Source organism: Lissotriton vulgaris, chromosome 7, assembly GCF_964263255.1.
Source record: "Lissotriton vulgaris chromosome 7, aLisVul1.2, whole genome shotgun sequence".
In the NCBI taxonomy this organism is placed as follows: Eukaryota; Metazoa; Chordata; class Amphibia; order Caudata; family Salamandridae; genus Lissotriton; species Lissotriton vulgaris.
The window spans coordinates 504,641,752-504,663,986 of NC_141695.1; the positions used below are offsets into that span (position 1 = coordinate 504,641,752).

The 22,235-nt window shown below is 47.2% G+C and overlaps 1 protein-coding gene across 2 annotated transcripts in view; it reads right to left on the minus strand.

The window, feature by feature from the left end:
• Positions 1-2,354: 2,354 nt before the first annotated feature.
• The window catches only part of SHISA6 (shisa family member 6), a 1,105,137-nt gene continuing 1,085,256 nt past the window's right edge, over positions 2,355-22,235 (minus strand). For both annotated transcript variants that reach the window (XM_086928730.1, XM_086928729.1), the window contains exon 10: positions 2,355-3,869. In XM_086928730.1, the coding sequence (XP_086784856.1) occupies positions 3,298-3,869 (572 nt within the window). In that variant the 3' untranslated portion in view covers positions 2,355-3,297. The remainder of the gene's footprint in view (positions 3,870-22,235) is intronic.

Below are 22,235 nucleotides of genomic sequence, written 5' to 3' on the forward strand. Positions count from 1 at the left end.
GCGCTCTGAAGCCTTGATGTTTCCTTGACGCCATTCTGCTGCCCCCACCATAATGTTGTAGAATCTTGTGCTCCAATCATAATTGAGGATAAATGTAAACCCAAGCGAAATGTTGTTTATGCAGCTGCAATCGCCTAATTTCTGGAATTCCACTTTAGGCATGTTACACGGCATTACGCCATGTCCAATAATTGAGATTTTGTTTGGGGAAAACTCTAGCTGGAGGAGTACAGGAACAATGTAAACGCACATAACTCGAGTTAAATGAGCACTCTCAAGTAAAGTGGACCCGAGGATCAATTTAGAGCGAAAAATAAATCAATATACTGGGCTGGCATTTTGCATAATAACATACATTTTTGGGGAATTTTATATAACTACTACCACGAAAATTACACAAAGTCCAGCCAAGCCTAAATAATTGCGCCTATACCTATAGCTCTTTCATTTGACACAGATTCAATTAGCAGGTTTTTTTGCTAGCAAGCGTAACTGTGGCTGTATGGGTCATATTGAAAAAAAACTTTGTGTGCAGTTGGTTATAAATGTTCAAAATTTGGCTTAAGGTTGAAGAGAGGAAGTATGATGATCCAGAATGTGATAACATATTTTCAAGGTCTTTCAAGCTCAGCAACCACTAATAAAGTCTCAGGAGGAGAAGAAAGATGAAACTGTGTCAGATGGAGTAGACAGAGCACATGCGAGGGACCGCCAGCCCCCACTCCTCCCCAACTATTTTCCAGAAGGGAGAAAGCAATTGTTTCAATGTCCCCACTGGCTTCCTCTATTAGTAAGTTCCAACCTATCAGACCCATTGCCACTGCCAGGTATCTAAAAAAGAGGTTGGGAGACCACTGCGAATTTACCGAGTCATTCTCAAGCAGGGAAAGGTTATATATTAGGATCCCAAGAGGAAAAGGTGGAGACCACTGGCTTATCATTCATTACCAAACTTAGCCCAGAAAATACCATCACACTGGTTAAAGTGATGAAACACCCTTTTTAGTCATGCTGTTAACATTTACCAATGACTTTTTTTCGTTGAAATCACAACCTGCGATTCTGTTTTACATTACAATGAAAGAAACACTTTATGGAAGCTCCAGCAAAATCTTCCTTTAGGTTAATTCTGTTTCTCATTACCTCACCTTACTGACTGATAGTAAATGTGCTCACCTTACTTGCTGATAGTAATTGTGATCCGTGACAGAACTATCTTGTTATTTGTGCATTGCAAATGCTGGTGTTGTTATCTGTTATTAGATGATTGCCAAATGAAACCTGTAATGGAATAAGGAACATGATATTTTTGAATGGCGGCTCAGAATTCTCGTACTTGGTAGTGGTAAATGCAGAAACCTGGCCAAAGGGACCAGACTTGCTTCTTTAGGCTGCCATTACTAGCTACAAACCTTAACCTCAACAGGTACTCTCTACGTCTGCTTCATAAACACATCCAATATGGCAAAAATATTTTTCTGGCAAAATATTTCAGACATGTTTAACGATGCACATCGCTTTTTCGAACCATGGCACTTATCAAGTTAATTTGCTCCAGGACAAAAAGAAAGTAAAAATGTGCTTTGTAGTGGGTGTAAATTTGACACTTGATAAGAGAACATATGACTCCACTGTAATACTGAAAAGCACACCTTGCAAGTCAGTCTATTTATACTTCCTGGCAGAGCTCATTTGCATAGGGCAGAGCCCCATGAAAGTGAATCCAACCCTTTCCTGCCAGAAACATACAAATGAGCCTCTCCCCCCCGCTGCCAGATCCAAGCAAACGAACTCTGCCTCTAGGCTGCCAGATTTGTAAATGAGCTCTGTCCTATAGCTTCTAGGACATTGAGGTGAACACTCAGTTGGAATTTGTGGGGGTGGGGGGGCACATAAGAGGTAGTTAACACATTAGCACTCTCTCGGCTCCATGAAAGGCTGTGCACACAGTTCTGTTTAACCTCAACACATGCCCATATGTGGTGGAACATAGTCCTAAAGCAGAGACCAAGTCATTTTACTTCACACCAGAGTGGCAGAAATGGGTGTTTGTTATGTAATTCAGTGCTCAGTGTGGTTTTGGACTAATCACAGGTGCGCTTCTGGTACACGAGAAGAACCATGCCAAGGGAAATGTGTATATTTTTAATCATTCCTTGGATTCCTGCAGAGGAAGATTTAACTGGACAGTCTTACCAGTGGTGCTCTTAAGGACAGTATATGTAATGCAAAGTCACTCGTCATCAGCTGGTATCATGGGTATTTGTCTCCCTCCCGGATTCATACATTAATGCATCTAACAAGAAGACGATGCAATGAAGAGATAACCCTCCTGTGAAAAGATTATTATGCGATGTGAACTTGTTTAGTGCATTTTTCAGAATGTAAAAAAAAAGTGGGTTCTAATGCCTTTCTAAATTTTATGGACAGGGTTAAAATGAATGATCCTGGTTCTTTCTTGTGTAGTCCGTGTACAACTAAGACCCCATAAAAAGGCGCTATACAAAGGGATGGCCAAGCATGTCAGAAGTATTGTGCTTATTGGTACACAAACCCACTACTTCCTACAGTTAGAGAGCAGGCGATTTGTAGGCACTATATGACCCCTCTACAGTTATAGTTCACAAGAATTAGGCTATTGACATCAATGAAGCATGGTACATGGTCACTGCTCCTTTCAATCTCCGTTCCGCCCACAATCCTGGAGAATAAAGGTACCAGAAACAGTTAATCGAAAAACTGCTCAATGGAAAAAAATAATACTGATACAAGACATGTCATCTGAACTTTCCAATAAAAAGTCAAAGATTAGGAGAAAATAGCCAGCAACCACTCCATCACACACAAGGTAGAGCGCTCCGGAAGAGCTAGCAGACCAGGGAGGAAATGCTCTTTCATTCATTATCGGCATTTGGCTCTTCACACCTGCTAGTTTAAGCCTTCCACTGATTAGCTGGTTGTGATAGCCCCTGAAGGAGAGAGGACTAGATTCATCAATATTAGTGAGTTAGTGCAGCACAGCCCTTTTAGCATGCCATCAAAGTATATGGCTTTCTTGCACAGTCACCCAAACACGCCAGCAAATCCCTCAATTCCCAACCTTCTTTCGATCCTGCTCTTCTCAGCATGTGGACAATGCTTCTAAAAGAAAAAGAACCAGAATGCAGATGTGTAACTGTCAAGACGTTTCACTCCGACATTGAAGAAGAGGTTATCTCGGCCAGTAAGGCCGCTGTAGTGTGAATGTCTGGCACTGCTCCAGTCTTTCCCATTGACCTACAGTCGCACAGTGTTGGATCAAACAGTCACTTCTGTTTTGCTTGCTGTGCGGTACTGGTGGTGGTGGCCTGGAATATAATGCAGTTGTTCCACTGTGTTGTGCCTCCGAGAAGCAAATGCTTGACGTTTGGCAGCAGTTTGATTCACACCGAGGGTATTATATAAATTATTCGAGGCACTGGGATGAGAGTGCATCTTTGTCATCCTGTAGCGATCCAAGACAGGAGTCGAAACAAACACATCCGTCTGCGACAGGGCGCGGGACATGGACTTCTCCTGGAAATCGGACCTCTTCAGAGTCATAACCTTCTCAGGAGACAGCAGGGGGTCCTGGGAATGGAGCCGCTCCGCAGACAGGAGCTGCTCATCGGACAGGATACGGTCATAGGACATGCAAAATTCTTCCGGCCTGGACCTCTCGGGAGAGAGGACTCGGTCCTGGGACATTGCTCGCACCGGCCTCCTGGGCCGCTCTCTGTAGTGAGACTGTTCCTGCGACATTTTGATGACGTTGAGAGGCAGCGTCCCCCTTGCAGCTAAATCCGGAAGGTGTCGTCTCCTCATGTAATACTCGTCTGCTTCTTTATCAGCTGTTTCAAGAAGGGACAAAAATATATCAAACTCTTCGCATTGTTGCATCGTGAAATACGTTGATTTATCCGAAAAACATAGAAATGACACGTAATCAATAAACATTTCTTTTTGTGCTAGGAAATATCTGAAAGGGTTCTATGCATGACCTTTCAATAAACCCACTAATACTATCGAAGAGCTATTTTCATACCATGCTGTTTTCTGAAGAACAATATTAACATTAAAGAAATGCGCATACAATGCGCCCTTTGTATGTTACCTTTACCACATCAGATAAATATATTTATCAATAGGAAAAGTTTACAGACAGTGCACGTTTCCATGGAGCAATGAATCCTGGGATACAGTATCGAATATTTAAGAGTAAACTGTTCCACATATTATGGAATTCATACATTTCATAATACCGAATTCTCAATATGACTTACTTTAAGTTGCATTGTATTGTAATTGCATTTATATAGCGCTTACTACCCCTGACGAGGCGTTGAAGCGCTTTTTCGGCAAGTAGCACGCTACTCCGGTATATATAAAGCATTAGTGGTGAATTAGTTTAGTGAAATATGAAATTAATTTGAGCAGTGTATATGTCCTGTCTGTTATTTGGATAGAGAAGGATACTAGTGGGTTAGAAGTGGGAAAAGGTTTGCATACATATAGCACTTGCTACCCCTGATAAGGTGTTGAAGGGCTTTTTTGGCGGAAAGCACGCTACTCTGGAGCCCAAACAGAATTAGCGGTGAATTAGTCTGAGGAAATATGAAATTTGTTTGAGCGGTGGACATGTTAGACTGTTATTTGGATAGAGAAGGATAGTGGTGGCTTGCTCCTCCTGATCAGATGTTAAAGTGCTTTTTTGGCGGGTAGGTCGCTACTCTGGAATCCAAACAGGATTAGTGGGGAATTAGTATAGGGAAATATGAAATTCATTTAAGTTATGTCCGTTTGGTTTCTTCAAATGATGGGGCATATTATCAAGGGGGTTTATATCTGCTTTTTTGGCTTTAAAAGCCAAGAAAGCGGAGATAAAATTATCTCCCTATTACCTAGCTGTCGCTAACACCAGTTAGTGGCAGCTAGTAGGAGATAGCGACCATCTTGGGCCCCGCTTTGCATGTCAGTGATATTTATCACTAATGACATGCAAAGTGGGCGTGCCAAGATGTTCGCGACTGGAAACAGTCGCTAATATCGCTATCTCCTATTACCAACTTTTGGAGATATTCGCGCTAAGAGCGAATATCTCCAAAAGCTAACACCTGCCCCTGAGCAGGTCTATTCTAGAACCCTTATGCAAATTCATTGATATATTCTTGAAACCAGCAGCTGAGGGCACGATGTCGTATGTGAGAGACACCATGCAAGCGATACAAATGGTGGATGGCTATATTTTCGATCAGTATAAAAACCTTTTGGCCACGATGGACGTTACATCACTTTATACGAACATACCACAATCTGCAGCTATTGAAGTTATTAGAGAGGTTCTGGAAGAACGCCCTAGACCATGTCAGGTACCTACTCAATTTATCTTAGATCTACTTGAGATAGCTATGAGAAAGAATTTCTTCTATTTTGAGGGAGATTACTATGTGCAGACACGCGGAGTGGCCATGGGGGCAAGTTTTGCGCCGGACCTGGCCATACTCTTCATGGACGCATATGAAAGGGAATTCATATATAGTGACACAAATCCATACTTCACAAACATCAGGACATGGCGTCGATATATCGATGATGTCCTGATGATTTGGGAAGGTGATGAAAACACCCTGACGGAATTTCATGGATGGTTAAATCAACGCTCCAAGGATATACAATTTACCTTGGAATACAGTAATAAGAAAATTAATTTTCTGGACATTAATATAGTGGAAGATGAGGGAGTGTTACACACTACCCTCTACAGAAAATCTAGTGAGAGAAATACCCTACTCCGGTATAATAGCCATCATCCACGCAATCTCAGGGACAATCTACCCTTTGGCCAGTTCCTGAGATTGCGTCGGAACTGTACCCGTAAGGAGGATTTCTTTAATGAATCTATGTCGCTCATGGAGCGCCTGTTGGAGAGAGGCTATCCACAACGACTGTTGAAAAAGGCAAGAAAAAAAGCCTGGTTTTGTCACAGAGAATTCCTGTTAGAACCAAGAACTAAAATCAATAACAATGAAGAAAGGATAACGTGTGTCACCACATTCAATACCAAGAGCACTGAAATTAAGAAGATTATAAATACACACTGGCATCTGGTGGCAGATGACGTAGGGGTCACGACCCTACCGATGTTTGCCTTCAAAAAGGGAAGAAGTGTAAGAGACTATGTAGTCCAATCGTTATTACCCAATATACCCAGGGAGACCCAGTCCACTTTATGGAACACGCCACCTGTATTAGGCCACCACAAATGTGGCTCGTGCAAAGCATGTCAATTAGCAGAAGAACTAAAATCATGCACTCACAATAACTACACACATGTAATGAAACAACATACTAATTGTAATTCAACTGGAGTCATATATGTGATTGCATGCCCCTGTGACTTTTGGTATATAGGTCAGACTGTCCAAAGAGTCAAAACCAGAATCCTACAACACTGCAGTAGGATCCGCTGTAAAGTCCAAGGGGCCCCGCTAGTTGAACATTTTACAAAATTTGATCACTCACCTGAAAGTCTGAGATGGTGGGTGCTAGAGAAGGTCACTGTCAATGTGAGAGGAGGCAACTTTTCTAACTGTCTAAGTGTCCGGGAGTGCAAATGGATGCACACTTTTGATACTGTGAACTAGGGCCTCAATGAATATGAGGAAATAACAAGACAGATGGCAACACTCTACAATGGCTGAATCTTCTGTACAAAATCTGTGAGTCACACCTAGGAATTTGGTTACTGTGTAATACATAGATTGCAAATGTTTTGATGCAGTATGTAGCTGGTATATTTGTTTAAATCTATGTTATAAATCTATACACTGTGTATTTGGTATAGTCGTTCATATGTTTACATGTCAATTTTTGCACTGTTTATCTATTGTATTAGGACCTATCTGGATTGACATACATCAGTCAGTTTACTCTGTCCTTTACCTTCACTAAAATTGCCATATAACCCTGACATGTGGATTCATATGGTGCATTCAAGGCGCCATTTCTCAGCCATTCGTCTGAAAATCTCTCGATTCATTAGCGAAATGGTCGCGTATGCAATTCCGTTTCCCTTAGACAATATTGCAACTGATCCTAAGATTACTTCCAGCCTAACATTTCTCTGTTAACTGAAAAATATATCCCATAGGGCATCCGTAAGCAACAGGGACGTTACACTGTTGTACTTTCGCTATGATGCGGAAAGGCGAGCACGGCTTGTCACCTAGCAACTGTGACGACGCCATGACGTAGGCGCGTCGGTTGCCTAGATACGAATACAACCACGCCGTGCCTCTTTCTCTGCTTCCGCATTCCATAACGCGGTTCCAGACGGGAGGCTGGTCACGGCTGAGCGGAGCTACGGATTCAATACCCTCTGCTCTGACTGAGAATACAGGGTACGTCTAATACGTATTAACACGGGCATTTAAACCATTGTGTGGATTCTCTGACACATTTACTCGGGCAGCGCTCTAACGCAGAGACATTTTGTCTCTCTTTTTCAGCATTTGATGCAGGTTTCGCTTGTTAAATAATTTGGGAACAGAAACACCAGTGAACAAACGCATTGGGTAAGTGACCACTGCGGGACTTTTTACAAGAATCGGTGCATTCATTCCCTCTTTTTAAAAAAACTTTCAACCAGTTTCCAACCTGGATTCTGGTATTTTGACTGAGAAGTATTTAAATAGTGGTATTTTACTAAAATGGGTCTTGCCATTTTTTACAAACACTAAAAATTCGTTTTGGTAAATATTCACTCATTTGTGAGTTAGGGTGTGTAGCACTAATGGCTACCTCTTCTTCTTTTTCTCTTTATTTCGCAGTATAACTTTGGATACTTACATACTGTGAGTACGGACCAATTGTCGCACTTTGTCTTGTCAAGGCACCACGGAAGGGTGAGTGCTTTTTCACAAAGGTCACTAGTGGACTCTTTTAATACTATACAGTGATACTTAGCCCCGCTATTTGTCTATCATTACAGGTGCCCAACGAATTTTTAATTGACGTGCACTTTGAGAGATATTCCCCTATTACTCCGTCCTGATGAAGACCCATTGTTGAGGACTTGAACCACCCACTACATGGTTGGGTCGAAACATCGACGACACTCCCCTTTGGGAGCCTGTACCTACTGACCCCTGCCCCTTGTCCACCCCCATTCCTTCTCCTGGCGATCTTATTGCCAGTGGTTCAATTTAAGGACCAAGGAATTGTAAATAGCATTCTGCAAGTAAAAAAGAAGTATTTTTTACAAGCATTACGTAGGACAGGCTCAATGTTTTCTTTGTATAAAAATGATCCACACTGTTTTTTCTGATCTTTCTTGATCATTCACTTGAGCACATACTTTATCTTTCTCTGTGCACGTTCTCTCTTTTTTAAGAAACTGTTTTTTGCTTTATGATTTGTGTAAATATATGTATATAGTTGCATTGATCCTCTATACGTTGATATATGGTACATTAAATTAACTGTCCCAATTGGATCTCTCTTTTTGGTTTTATTGATTTATGGGCATTTGTTGTAAATGATTTTTGAGGCTGTGGGCTAGTATCTTCTATACTATTAAGACGATAGATTCAGTCGCGATGTGGAGTTAATCAACTTGACTAATGGAAAGGGGCGACCATTCGGTCCCCCCGAACGTATGGTGGAGTACCACGATCCCCCCGGGAAGCCATCTTGGGCGGGAGGTGAGTCTCGGCTGGTATGCCCGAAGCGGCGTAGCCGGGGCGCGCCTTTTTCCCGCCCTAGAATGGGCTGGCCTAGACACCGACGCGGCCGGCCACGCCCTCGGAGGCAGGCGAGGGCGGGTTTACGCCCGCCCTGAAGACGGATAAAAGGAGCGGAAGCCAAGAAAGCATCCTCTTGTTCCTGTGCTCTGAAGCTGCACCTCCCCGCTGCACGTGAGCTCGAGACGGAACGAAGAGCCAATTTTGAGCGTTGTAATCTTTCTTTTGTCTTACAGATTTCCCGTTTGAGGATGCCCAAGAAAGTCGGAAAGCGGGTCGGTACCGAGCAGATGCTCCGCATGCTCATGAAGGAGATAGCCGATTTAAAGAAAAAGGTAGACTCTAAGGACGGGGAAGGAGGAACGAAACGGCCGTTGCAGGGAGCAGTCCCCAGTGGAAGAAGCAAGAGGCCCCGAAGGGGGGCACTTGGGGGGGGACACCCCGGTTCCCGATACCCCACGTGAGGAGCCAATCCCGGTGCCGAAAGAGGGGAATCCAATCCCTGTGGTGGTCACCCCCGTGAACAGGGAGGATATGCCCCCCGAGTTGGCGGCACAATTGGCAGCGTGGTTGGGAAAAGATAGCGAGGGCGCCACGGCTGACGACGCCCGGGCAGTAATGAGGCAACTGCGGGAATCTAGGGAGGCTGCGAAGGCGACATCTTCTGTTCCCCCACAGGTTCCGGCGGCTGAAAGTACAGCAGGCCCAAGTTCGGCGACAAGCACAGGGTCTACTTCAGGTAAGCGGCCATTGCCGATTGCGGGGGAGGGGTCTGTACCTTCTCGAAGGGAGAAGATTGCCCAGCATGTCCCACTAGAAATTAAGGAATTGATTTGGGCGAATAAGTATGTAAACATGTTTTCATTGCTTACCGACCAGTACGAGATAGAGCATGTGAAGAGCCAAAAGGAGCTCATGCATCCGAGTGTTTGGCGCGCAAAAATGGCCGCCTTTAAGGTGGACGAGAACATTGGTACTTGGGGCAGAGCGTGGGGCATATTTACCTCCATCATGGGCGAGCGCAGGCCCGAGTTGCTGACCGAGTTACCTATTTATCAGTCACGTATTATGGAGTATTCTGGGGCATATGGGGGCAATCAGTGGTTCTGCTATGACAATCTTTTTAGAAAAGCTAAGGAACACGACCCATTGTTGACTTGGGATTGTTACGACTCCGTGTCATGGCAAAAAATGGAGAGTACAGGAATGTTGAAGGTACCATTGGTAGGGAGTAGCGGAGGGGAATCTTCCCGCCAAAACTCTGGGACACCCTTTCGGACGGGTGCAGGTAACGAGTACCACTCGAAGCCGAATGGCAACACGGGGAAAAGGGGGATCTGTTGGAATTTTAACAGAGGGAAATGTACGAGGCCCCAGGGGTCATGCAAATTCAGACATGAGTGTGGAGGGTGTGGGCAACCATCCCATCCCGAGTCCTTGTGCAGAGCCAAAACGGGTGATAACGGTGGTAAGGGAGGCACCAAACAGGTCTAATATAGTCCGAGGGGCGCCTTTACCTACCCCGATTGATACCATGGCAATGATTCCTTGGCTCAACGAATACCCGGATCATGCTTCCGCTGGGGTGTTGCGAAACGGGTTCACATATGGTTTCCGCATCCCAGTGGGGGGTTTTCAGGGTGTAGCAAACTGTAAGAATCAACTATCAGTCTTGCAGCACGCGGCGGTGGTACAGGTAAAGATTGGGAAGGAGGTGACTCGAGGTCGTGTCGCCGGTCCATTCGATTTGCCACCGGTTGTTAACTTTGTTTGTTCCCCTCTAGGGGTGGTCCCCAAGAAGGACCCGGGTGAGTTTCGGCTGATACATAACTTGTCAGCCCCACGTGGTCTTTCCGTGAATGACGCGATAGACCCGGAAGTGTGTTCAGTGCGGTACGCATCTTTCGATGAGGCCGTAGCCATGTTGAATCGCCTGGGGCCCGGGGCGCTGATGGCGAAATCAGACATCGAGTCAGCGTTCCGGTTGCTCCCGGTACACCCAGACGATCAGCGTCTTCTTGGTTTCATGTTTCAGGGTCGCTATTACATGGATAGATGTATGCCAATGGGGTGCTCGATTTCATGTGCCTATTTCGAGAAGTTCAGTTGCTTTCTGCAGTGGGTATTCACAAGGAAGACAGGTTTTCAACATGTGATGCACTATCTTGATGACTTTCTGTTTTTGGGGGCAGCCGGGGATCCTGAGTGTGGACAGGCTTTACATGAATTTTGTGTCTTAATGAATCGATTTGGTGTGCCATTGGCGCCAGGTAAGACTGTGGGTCCCTCGACCTTGATCGAGTTTCTGGGGATCGAGCTCGACTCGGTAGAAGGTTGTTTTCGATTACCCAAGGAAAAAGTGTTGAAATTCAGGTTATCCCTTGAGACATGTATTCGTGCAACAAAAGTAAACCTGCATCAATTGCAACAGGTGGTGGGTCAGTTGAATTTTGCCCTAAGAGTGATACCAATGGCGCGCCCCTTTTCCCGCTCGATTGCACAAGCCATGGTCGGCCTGAAGGAAGGACATCACCGCACGAGACTCTCGGCAGAGGTTCGCCAGGACATGCGCATTTGGTTGGCATTTCTGGCGGATTTCAATGGTCGAATTGTCTGGAACAAACCAAACGGTGTCCTCCGAGGAGCTGGGGCTTTGGACAGATTCGGCGGGGAGTATAGGTTTTGGTGCCATATTTGGTACACAATGGTCGGCTCAAAAATGGCCGTCATGGTGGCATGAGGGCGGGTTGACGAGTAACATTGCTTTTCTCGAACTTTTTCCTATTTTGGTGGCCCTGAAAACGTGGCCCGGGGGCTTCCGTAATCACTCTGTGGTGTTCTGGTCTGATAACATGACCGTGGTTGAGTGTATCAATAGTCAGGCAGCACGATGCATATTGATTCTGAGACTGCTCAAGGAAATTGTGTTGTTATGCATGCAACGGAATGTACTGTTTAGGGCACGACATGTGCCGGGGGTGATGAACCAAGCGGCTGATGCGCTTTCTCGTTTCCGTATGCAGGCCTTCTGGGGTTTTCTGCCCACAGCGGACCCGGTGGCGGCACCCTTTCCCGAAGCTCTCTGGTCTCTCGGTGCCCCGAACTACAAAACCTTGTGGGAGAGAGTTTAGCACCCAGGACGAGGAAGGCATATGAAGGGGCGTTCCGTTCCTATTGGGCCTTTTTGGGTACTGCTAGGGGGGAGCTTTGGGGCCAGGAAGAGTTTGTAGTGAAATTTCTGCTCTCTTTACATCAGGCAGGCAAATCAGTAGCTACGGCCCAGAGGCATCGGGCCGCCATTTCCTTTATGGCAAAGGCTCATGGGATCCAGGACCCGACAGCGTCTTTCGTTGTGCAGAAAGCGCTACGTGGGTGGCAACGCCTTGAGGGTCGCAGAGTAGATGAGAGGCACCCGATAGGTTTGGACAGGCTGACCCGGTTATTGTCTGTGCTCCCGGCAACGTGTTCATCCCAGTATGAAGCGGTATTGTTCCGAGCCGCATTTGCACTAGCATTCCATGGGGCTATGCGGGTAAATGCTATGATCATTCTCAATGATAAAATTATGTCTAGGACCAATTGTTGTCTATACTGCTGAATACCCAGGTCCTTGGACTATAGTGGGTCAACCCCTGTTATATAACAGTTTCCTGAGCAGTTCTTAGCCATGTTATCCAATGATAGGTGGATAACATGGCTAAGAGCATTAGCTCGGTAATGCATTAATATCGCTGACTTTTCAGCGATATTCATGCATTTCGGCCGATTTTTATCGCTTAGGAGATATACCTTGATAATAGCAAGGTTCCTAAGCGATAAAAATCGCCGCAGCTCGGCGATAAAAATATCGCCGCTAAACCAACATAGCAATAATTATCGCTAGTTGTTGGTAATATGCCCCGATGTTAATTAAAAACATAGGACTAAAGTACACATTCTACAAAACCAGAAACATAAATGGAAATTTAAAATTGGTGCCAAGTTTATTGTTGCACCGGTCAATTTATTTATTTATAAAGTTTTCTAAGCAAGTAAATGAAATGAAAATATGCACATATGGAGCTGTTGTCATCATTACCAATATTACGGCTCTACACTTTTGATTGGCCATCTCCTGAGTTTCTAGAATTTTTTTTGTTGATTTCTGACTCCTGTATTAATTCCGATTGGGGCACAAAGAGGAGTTTGCATGCTCATTGTTATTTACAACTGGTGCAGCGATGCAGCACTTTTAATCCCTCTCCAAATTTGGACAGGTAAATTCTTGCAGAGTTAGTGTTAGGAAAATACCACACCATTAAAATTATTATCCTCCATTGAGGTAACTTGAAATGCTGAGAGATTATCACACTCACAAAATACCAAAGCCCTTTGTTAATATTTACTAGATCCAGTATGACTTCCCACAGTACATGGGCACTAAAAGAGAGTGTGAAAGTAAATTTGAACACAACACCTCTGGCTGTGGATGTTGCTGTTGGCCAAACATTTAGAGGCACTGTAACTACTGGGTTGTGGAGTCATTTAGTAAGCATCAGGGGCTGTAGGTGGCGGTGCATTCTCAACATATACTGCTGGGACTTCAGCCAATCTTTCTCTCCTTTGCCCTCGCTGAGAACGCTGCACGCCTAAATGGGGTTCAGCGTGGCTGCACTTTTTTAAAGTTGCTATGTAACCTGAATGGTAACCCACATCGTTGCCTTACCACGGTGGGCCCCACCAGGATCCTGAGAGGCCAAGGAGATAGGGACTAAAGGGAGAAAAAGCAAGCGAGTGGCAGATGATGTGTGATTGCAACCGTAGAGTATTGGCTGTAAACCGAGCCTCTGTATCATGTTGGTGGGCTGATTTCCCTGTGATATTTTTTTTAAAAAGCAGGTGCTGACCATACAAAAAAGTGATCTAGCGAGTTCGAAACGCGTCGGCCAAAATGGAGACAAGCATCTGATGACAACTAGCAATAAGTTACTCCCTGTGTGACTGAGATTGAGATTTAGTCCTCCAGTCTTTCTAGAATTGCTTTGAATATCTACCATATGGCCGGGATGCCCGCCACCCCCTCTCAACACAATCCCCAAGGATGGGAGAAGTCGGACACGAGTTTGAACTTTTGGAAGGCGGGAGGGAGTCACCCTCCCGGCCGTATTTATTAAAATATGAAACAAAATTTAAAAACATGAAATAAAAGTTTCATAATTATGTACAATTTTACATTTATTACATTTCGATGCAGACGTGATCTTTGGCTAACCTTAACAAATCTCTAATACAAAGGTTTCCTAGCCGAGTCTAACATCCTGCAAATGCAAACATTCTAAATTATTATTATTGTCGTGGTGGGGGCCCCCTTTCCACTCGACGCCATCTTAAAGGTTGTCCGAGTTCCCGTGTGAGGTATCTGTAGGAAGGACAGCGTGGACTCCCCCCCATCCCCACACTCTCTATCCGCCGTCGCGGATATCCGGCCCCCGGGAAATTAGTAGGAGGGGCATCTAGCCGCCTCCCCCCTGGGAGGGGCCTATGGCCGTCTCCCCCTAGGCGACCCATCCTTAGTGGGTGCCGCCTCCCCGTGGGAGGGGCCAATGGCCGCCTCCCCTCGGGCGCTCCCATCCGTTGTGGGTGGCGCCCCCCTCTAGGGACCTTGAAATTACTGCTCACCGATCATGACCTTACCGCCCGACCAAAATAAATACGACAGTTGTTTACCTACTAAAGGAAAAATTCTGACATTTCCTCGATGCTTCATCGACTGCTCACTCCTACCACGAAAACATTATCCTACAGGCAGAAGTCACATCCTTATCAAAACATTCCTTTACTGTTCTACAAAGGAAAAAAGGCCTACTCAGCAAAACTTTATTTAAAACAAACATTGCCATAAGGGGGCTGGTGGGTGGGTCAAAATTGCTGCTTCTTCCGTCGAGGGCTCACGAGCAACGAGTGGGTGCAGCCTTCAGAGCACAGGAACAAGAGGACGCTTCTTCGTATTCCCGCTCTATTTATTCTTCTGCGGGAGGGCGTGTACCCTCCTCCGGTACGCCTACTGGGCGTGGTCTTCAGTGTAGGTGTCTAGGACAACCCCTCTTGGGCAGGAAAAAGGCGCGCCCCGGCTACGCCGCTTCGGGCATACCAGCCGAGACACGCCCCCGCCCAAAATGGTTTCCCGGGAAGAACGAGGCACCCGACCATACGTTCGGGGGGACCGAATGGTCGCCCCTTTCCATATGGCCGGGATGCCCGCCACCCCCTCTCAATCCCCAAGGATGGGAGAAGTCGGACACGAGTTTGAGTTTTTGGAAGGCGGGAGGGAGTCACCCTCCCGGCCGTATTTATTAAAATATGAAACAAAATTTAAAAACATGAAATAAAAGTTTCATAATTATGTACAATTTTACATTTATTACATTTCGATGCAGATGTGATCTTTGGCTAACCTTAACAAATCTCTAATACAAAGGTTTCCTAGCCGAGTCTAACATCCTGCAAATGCAAACATTCTAAATTAAAATTGTACATCCTAGCATTACGGGCCAACGGCAAGGTCTTAACCGGTGTCAGATCCCTACTACCAAAAACTCTCGCCCTCACCGTGTGAGTGGCGCATGCGCAGAGGACTCTACCCTCGTTGCCAACTGTAACTTCCCTTGTCGTGGTGGGGGCCCCCTTTCCACTCGACGCCATCTTAAAGGTTGTCCGAGTTCCTGTGTGAGGTATCTGTAGGAAGGACAGCGTGGACTCCCCCCCATCCCTACACTCTCTATCCGCCGTCGCGGATATCCGGCCCCCGGGAAATTAGTGGGAGGGGCATCTAGCCGCCTCCCCCCTGGGAGGGGCCTATGGCCGTCTCCCCCTAGGCGACCCATCCTTAGTGGGTGCCGCCTCCCCGTGGGAGGGGCCAATGGCCGCCTCCCCTCGGGCACTCCCATCCGTTGTGGGTGGCGCACCCCTCTAGGGACCTTGAAATTACTGCTCACCGATCATGACCTTACCGCCACAGGCCGGATAGTTGACCGACTATCCGGCCCCCCAACTCCTCCTAAAGGTCATGCTTCCTCAAACCCCTTAGCCATGCTATGAAGTCTCCTATGAGTAAATCATTCCACTCCCTAGACAGGATAACCCCATCATTCAGATACATGAGATCACCCCGAATACACCCGTGAGGAATGCTATGCAACTGCGAAGAGCGAAACAATTTACCAATTTTGTTGTTAACCCTTTTCACCAAATGGTTCAGTGCTGACACCGAAAGGCCCCCCCGCCATACCTTCCTGGAAATCATGTGGGACCAGGCAATCGTGCACCCCGGGATTCTTTTAGCCAACCAGCTAACCGCAGACAAAATTTGTTCAAACAACACTCGTCTACCCAGTGGCACCAAGTCATTGCCCCCCAGGTGTACTATGACTACAGATGGCGGTGACCTTTTCCGCCCTAGGAGACCCTCAAAAAATTATTCGAATTGGTCAAAACAGAACCCGCCCTTCCCAAGGAAGGCCACTCTGTACCCGTATTCCCCAGCTGCGTGAGTCGCGTCACCTGCTTTGAATACGTCCCCGGCGCGCCTCACATGTGAGTGGCCTACGACCCATACCACTCTCTCTCCAGATGGTGATCCTTGACCGCTGGTCTCCTGGTGCTGGGTCGACTGCAAATTCCGCCCCGCGTGACAGGCTCGCGAAACTGTAATTCAAACAAAAGACAAGAAGCGTGAGTGCATGTCAATTGATCATTACAACATGTGCAATCGCACATACCTTTTGAAGCAATTCGAGGACCATCGTCCCAACTGTTTCACTTCCTCCGCACTCTGACCCCTGGCTGTAGCCTCAGTAGCAGCCCCTATCCTAAAGGAGTGGGTCCCAAAATCGCACGGGTCCATGCCCGCAGCAGGGATTGTCAGTGCTAGCACCCTCTGGAACTGAAACTTTGTCAGTGGGGTGCCATCCTTGTGCCTTAGCAAACTCCCCCCCTATGTAGCCGCCCTTAGTGCCAAGTATTCATCTATACACTTTATCGGGCACGTGGGGGACCCTCGCGCGCGCTGCACGACAACACTAGTTCCCATAGCCCCTGGTCAGTCTTGGACCTGGCTATCGAGACCACCATCGAATCACCCCTAATTTGGACGTGATCCCTGCACAAGCCTCCCTCAACGCCTTTCTTATTCCTTGCGACCAGTTCGCCCACCCGCATAGCCCCATGGAATGCTAATGCAAAAGCTGCCCGGAACAGAACTGCTTCGAAATGGGAGGCGCATGTCTCGTCTAGCTTCGCTACAAGTAGAGACAACCTGTCCAAGCCAATTGGGCGCCTCGCATCTTGCTTGCGACCATCGAGGCGCTGCCAGCCGCAAAGGGCCTTCTTAACCAAAAAAGAACCCGTTGGGTCTTTTATGCCATGCACCTGCGCCATGAATGAAATGGCCGCCCTATGCCTATTGGCCGTCGCCGCTGATCGGCCTTCTCTGTGCAGCGCTACCAGGAACCCCAGGAAGGATTCCTCCTGACCCCAGCTCTGACTCCCTGTTGGACCCAAAAATGTGCAATAGGAACAAAACGCTCCTTCGTATGCCTTCCTTGTCCTGGGGGCTAAGCTTGCTGCCACGAGGTCTTGTAATCCGGGGCACCGATTAGCCATAGTGCTTCGGGGAATGGTGCCGCCACTAGGTCCGCTGTAGGTAGATAACCCCTGAACGCCTGCATATGTGAACGAGAGAGTGCATCAGCTGCATGATTCAGTACGCCTGGCACATGTTTCGCCCTGAACTGTACATTCAGTCTCATGCAAAGCAGCACAACTTCTTTCAACAATCTCAAGATCCATTTGCAGCGTGCTGCCTGTTGGTTAATGCACTCGACAACAGTCATATTATCAGACCAAAACACCACTGAGCGGTCCCTGAAGTCGTCAGGCTATGCCATCAGAGCAACCCAAATGGGGAATTACTCCAAGAACCCAATGTTACCTGTGAGACCGCTGGAGTGCCACCACGCCGGCCATGTTTGCGCCGACCATCGATTACCTAAGATGGCGCCAAATCCCACGCTCCCCGCTGAGTTAGTACACAGACCTAGCTCATCTGAAGACGCTGGCGGCTTGTTCCACACGACTCGACCGTTGAAGTCCGCCAGTAATGCCAACCAAATGCGCATATCCTGGCGAACCTCTGCCGACAGTCTCGTACGGTGGTGCCCCTCTTTGAGACCAACCATAGCTTGCGCAATAGAGCGTGAGAAGGGGCGGGCCATTGGTATCACCCTCAAAGCAAAGTTAAGCTGACCCACTGTTTGTTGTAACTGGTGCAGCGTCACTTTCTCCTTGCCCAGGCATTGCGTCAAGGAAGCCCTAAACTTGGCCACCTTTTCCATCGGTAAACGGAAACATCCCTCCACAGAATCGAGCTCAATTCCCAGAAACTCCAGTGAAGTAGATGGTCCAACCGTCTTACCTGGTGCCAATGGGACTCTAAACTCCCTCATGAGGATGCAGAAGTCGTGCAGCGCCTGCGCACATTTCGTATCGCCGGCTGCTCCCAAGAACAGGAAGTCATCAAGATAGTGCATAACATGCCTATGCCCTGTGGCCTCGGTGAATGCCCACTCTAAAAAACAACTGAACATTTCGAAATAGGCACAAGAAATGGAGCAACCCATAGGCATGCATTTATCCATGTAATAACTCCCTTGAAATGCAAAACCTAGCAAGCGCTGATCCTGTGGGTGTACCGGGAGCAACCGAACGCCGATTCGATATCTGATTTCGCCATCAGCGCCCCGGGGCCCAGGCGATTTAACATGGCCACGGCATCATCGAACGATGCGTACTGCACTGAACAGACTTCTGGGTCAATGGCCTCGTTCACCGAGGAACCCCTTGGAGCAGACAGGTTATGAATAAGTCTAAACTCCCCTGGGTCTTTCTTTGGGACAACCCCTAACGGGGAACAGATGAACTCCGCCACCGGCGGGCGATGAAAAGGCCCTGCCACTCGCCCTAAGCTGACTTCTTTTGCAATTTTCATCTCTGCCACGCTTGGGTTGTGCTGTACCGATAACTGGTTTTTACAAAAGGAGTCCCCCCGAAAATCCCCCGCCGGGATGTGGAAGCCATGTAAGAATCCCTTCCTCAAAACCCCAGCGGATACATGATCAGGGTATTTGTTCAACCAAGGAGTCATAGCCATGATATCAACGGGTGTAGGCAATCGGTCACAACGTTCTACCTCACTCCTGCTTAGACCCTCCTTTTCCTCCCGTCCCGCTATTTTTAGATCTACATGTACTCTCCGGGTGTGAGGAATTCCCACAGCCCGCACACACATGCTTGAACCTACATGTTCCCTGCGGTCTGTTACAGTTGCCTCGATTGAAGCCCCAACAAACCCCACGCTTGCCGCCATTACCGCCGGTCTTAGGCTGGTAATCCCCACCGGCGCCCGCTCGAAAGGGCACCGCAGGCTTTTGGCGGATGACCCCTGACCCACTCCCGCCTGGCGAGGACGTACCTGCCGCCCCTGGCAGGAGCTGTTTGTGCCATGACACCAAGTCCAGGCAATCCCAAGTCAAAGAAGCATCGTACTCTTTCGCTTTCCGGAATTTCATGTCAAAACCTTTCCATTCCTCCCCCTCATACATTGAATAAAAATCCATAATATTTTTGATAACAAGTTAACTCAGTCATCAGCTCGGGTTTGCGTTCCCCCATAACTGCAGTAAATATCGAAAAGGCCTTAACCCAGTTCGTTACTGTCTCATCCACCCTGAATTCCGCCATCTTGGCGCGCCAGACGCTCGGGTGCCACAAATCCTTCTGGGTTTTAGTATATTCCACCTCGCGATGGTCAGTTAATAATGAAAACATGTTAACATATTTGTCTCCCCATATTAACTCTTTCGTGGCCAAGGGGATGTGCTGTGCCACCTTCTCCCGCCTCTAGGGTAATGAACCCTCCCCCGCCATTGGCAATGCGAGCTTACCCGGTTCGTCCGTTGTTCCCGCCGACTTCTCGTGACCAACTGCAGGTCCTACCGGTGCCACCTGTGGGGAAACAAGAGGAACATTCACCTTTGCGACATCTCTCGACTGCCACAATTGCTCGATTAGTAGTCTGGCCTCCTCAGCCGGGTCTCCAGGGGCCACTGCTCCCCCTGCTTTTTTCTTGAGCAATGCTGCCAACTGGATGGCCAATTCAGGAGGCATCTCCTCATCATTATCGGGAATAATCACAACCGGGATCGGCTGCCCCATATCTAAATGTGGTACCGGGTTGTCTACCGGCATGAGGGGGGCGACTGGGGGTACCTCTGGAACCGGGACCTCACCTGAAACCGCCCTCTTCTTGACCCGTTTCCCTCTACCCTCAGGGACGACTCCCGGCAAGGCCGGGCCTATTACCTTCTTAGGGTGACCCGGGTTGCTCAGTGCAGCCAGCTGTTTTTTGACCTCCGTCAAACCTCTACCGATCGATTGGACTTGTCCGAGTTTTCGGTCCATGCAAGCCATCCGGTTCGACAATAGGCGTAACACCTTATCCGTCTCGGAACCCTTTCCCGCTTTCTTGCCAGCCATGCTGTCGAGTATTCTGCTCCTAGCCGATCGACGAGGTTCCGGACTCTTCGAACTCCAAGTAACTGAAAGAGAAACAACAAGATTACAAGTTCTCAAAATTGCTGCTTGTTCCGTGGAGGGCTCACGAGCAACGAGTGGGTGCAGCCTTCAGAGCACAGGAACAAGAGGACGCTTCTTCGGATTCCCGCTCTATTTATTCTTCTGCGGGAGGGCGTGTACCCTCCTCTGGTACGCCTACTGGGCGTGGTCTTCGGTGTAGGTGTCTAGGACAATCCCTCTTGGGCGGGAAAAAGGCGTGCCCCGGCTACGCCGCTTCGGGCATACCAGTCGAGACACGCCCCCGCCCAAAATGGTTTCCCGGGAAGATCGAGGCACCCGACCATACGTTCGGGGGGACCGAATGGTCGCCCCTTTCCATTCTCTCCATCTGATTTCTTCCTTATTTGAGTGCTAATACACTTCTTTTTTAGGAAGATAGTGTGAATAATGAATATTTATGGTGATGCACAAACATTTGTGCAAATGTATATATGAAATGCTCAGATTTATGTTCTGTTGTTGTTTACATCCAATGTTTTTTTGTATATGTTTTTTGAAGAAGTGTATGTTAAATGTACATGGTATGTCTTCTAAAAAACAAAAAGTAAAAGGGTATAAAATAAATAATACCAGACAAATTCTGAAATTTCTCTATTTGTCACTCCAAAGAAGGAGATCACTTTTTTGTATGGTCAGCACCTGCTTTTTTCAAAAAATATTACATATGGTCCAGCTGACCTTACGTCCCAGGACCTATCTCCCTGTTTTACAAAGATTTCCCTGTGATGGCACCTCCACTAAGGAAAAAATTAAATTATAATAATTGAAACTTATTATCATTTTATTTGTTCCTGTTGCAGGCGCCGCAGCTTTGACGGACTGAGCTGGGCTGCTCTGCTGACAGAGCAGGGGAGTGGAGGAGTAGTTTGCACACCCTAAAGTGCTCATGAATGTTTGGCTGGCCCTCTAGGACCAGTCAATCATTCATGCGCATTTAGCATGTTCTCCACCTAGGCTGTATTACGGCCTGGGTGGAGAACATGCCCAGGCTACCAGTCCCCGTCTGAAGGCATGGTTTGATGATCAGACTAATCACAACACTGCAATTCAGCATTGTGATTGGATCAGGGGAGCCTCGGCCTGTGTTCTTCCTGTAACTTGTTCCAGCCAGAGGAGAGACGCAACGAGGAGGATGCAGAGAGGAGGAAAGTTGAATTTTCTTTTTGATTTACCCCTTGTCCCTTCCCCGACGTCCCACCTCCCCGCCCTACACCTCACCACCCCACCCACGACCACAGAGCTGTGCCGTCCACCACTGCCATCTCCTGCTCATCTCTGACTCAGTGATCTGTTACAGATGAACAGGAGAGCTCTTCATAGTTGAATGCAATGCAGGAGTCCCTGAATGATCAAGGTATTGGGGGGAGACGCCCAACTGTCTCAATGTTATAAGTGTGCATGATTTGATGATTCCTGGTAATTGTGGCTGCAGGAGAGTAAAGGCACTGTTTTTTCTGGTTTCTACAACTTTTGTACATCGCTCCACCAGTGTCTAATCACAATAGTTGCTGGTGTGGGGTCTTGGCCACTTGTTTTTTCTTTTGGTACTGCCTTTTTACCTGTAGAATTTTTACTGTTAGTACTCTGTGTGTTCCCCAGTGCCACTGCTAAAAAGTGGCACAGTGCATGTGTTTATACTGTTGTAAGGTTCCCAAAATAATGCAGACAAGTAACTCTCAGGATACTTTGAGTTAAATCTTCATAAACCAACCTCATCCAACTGTTTCTTCCAGCAACTGCCCAGTCATGAATCCTTCTGGTAGTTACTGGAATGTGTGTTCCACAGAACTCCAATTCCACACTTCT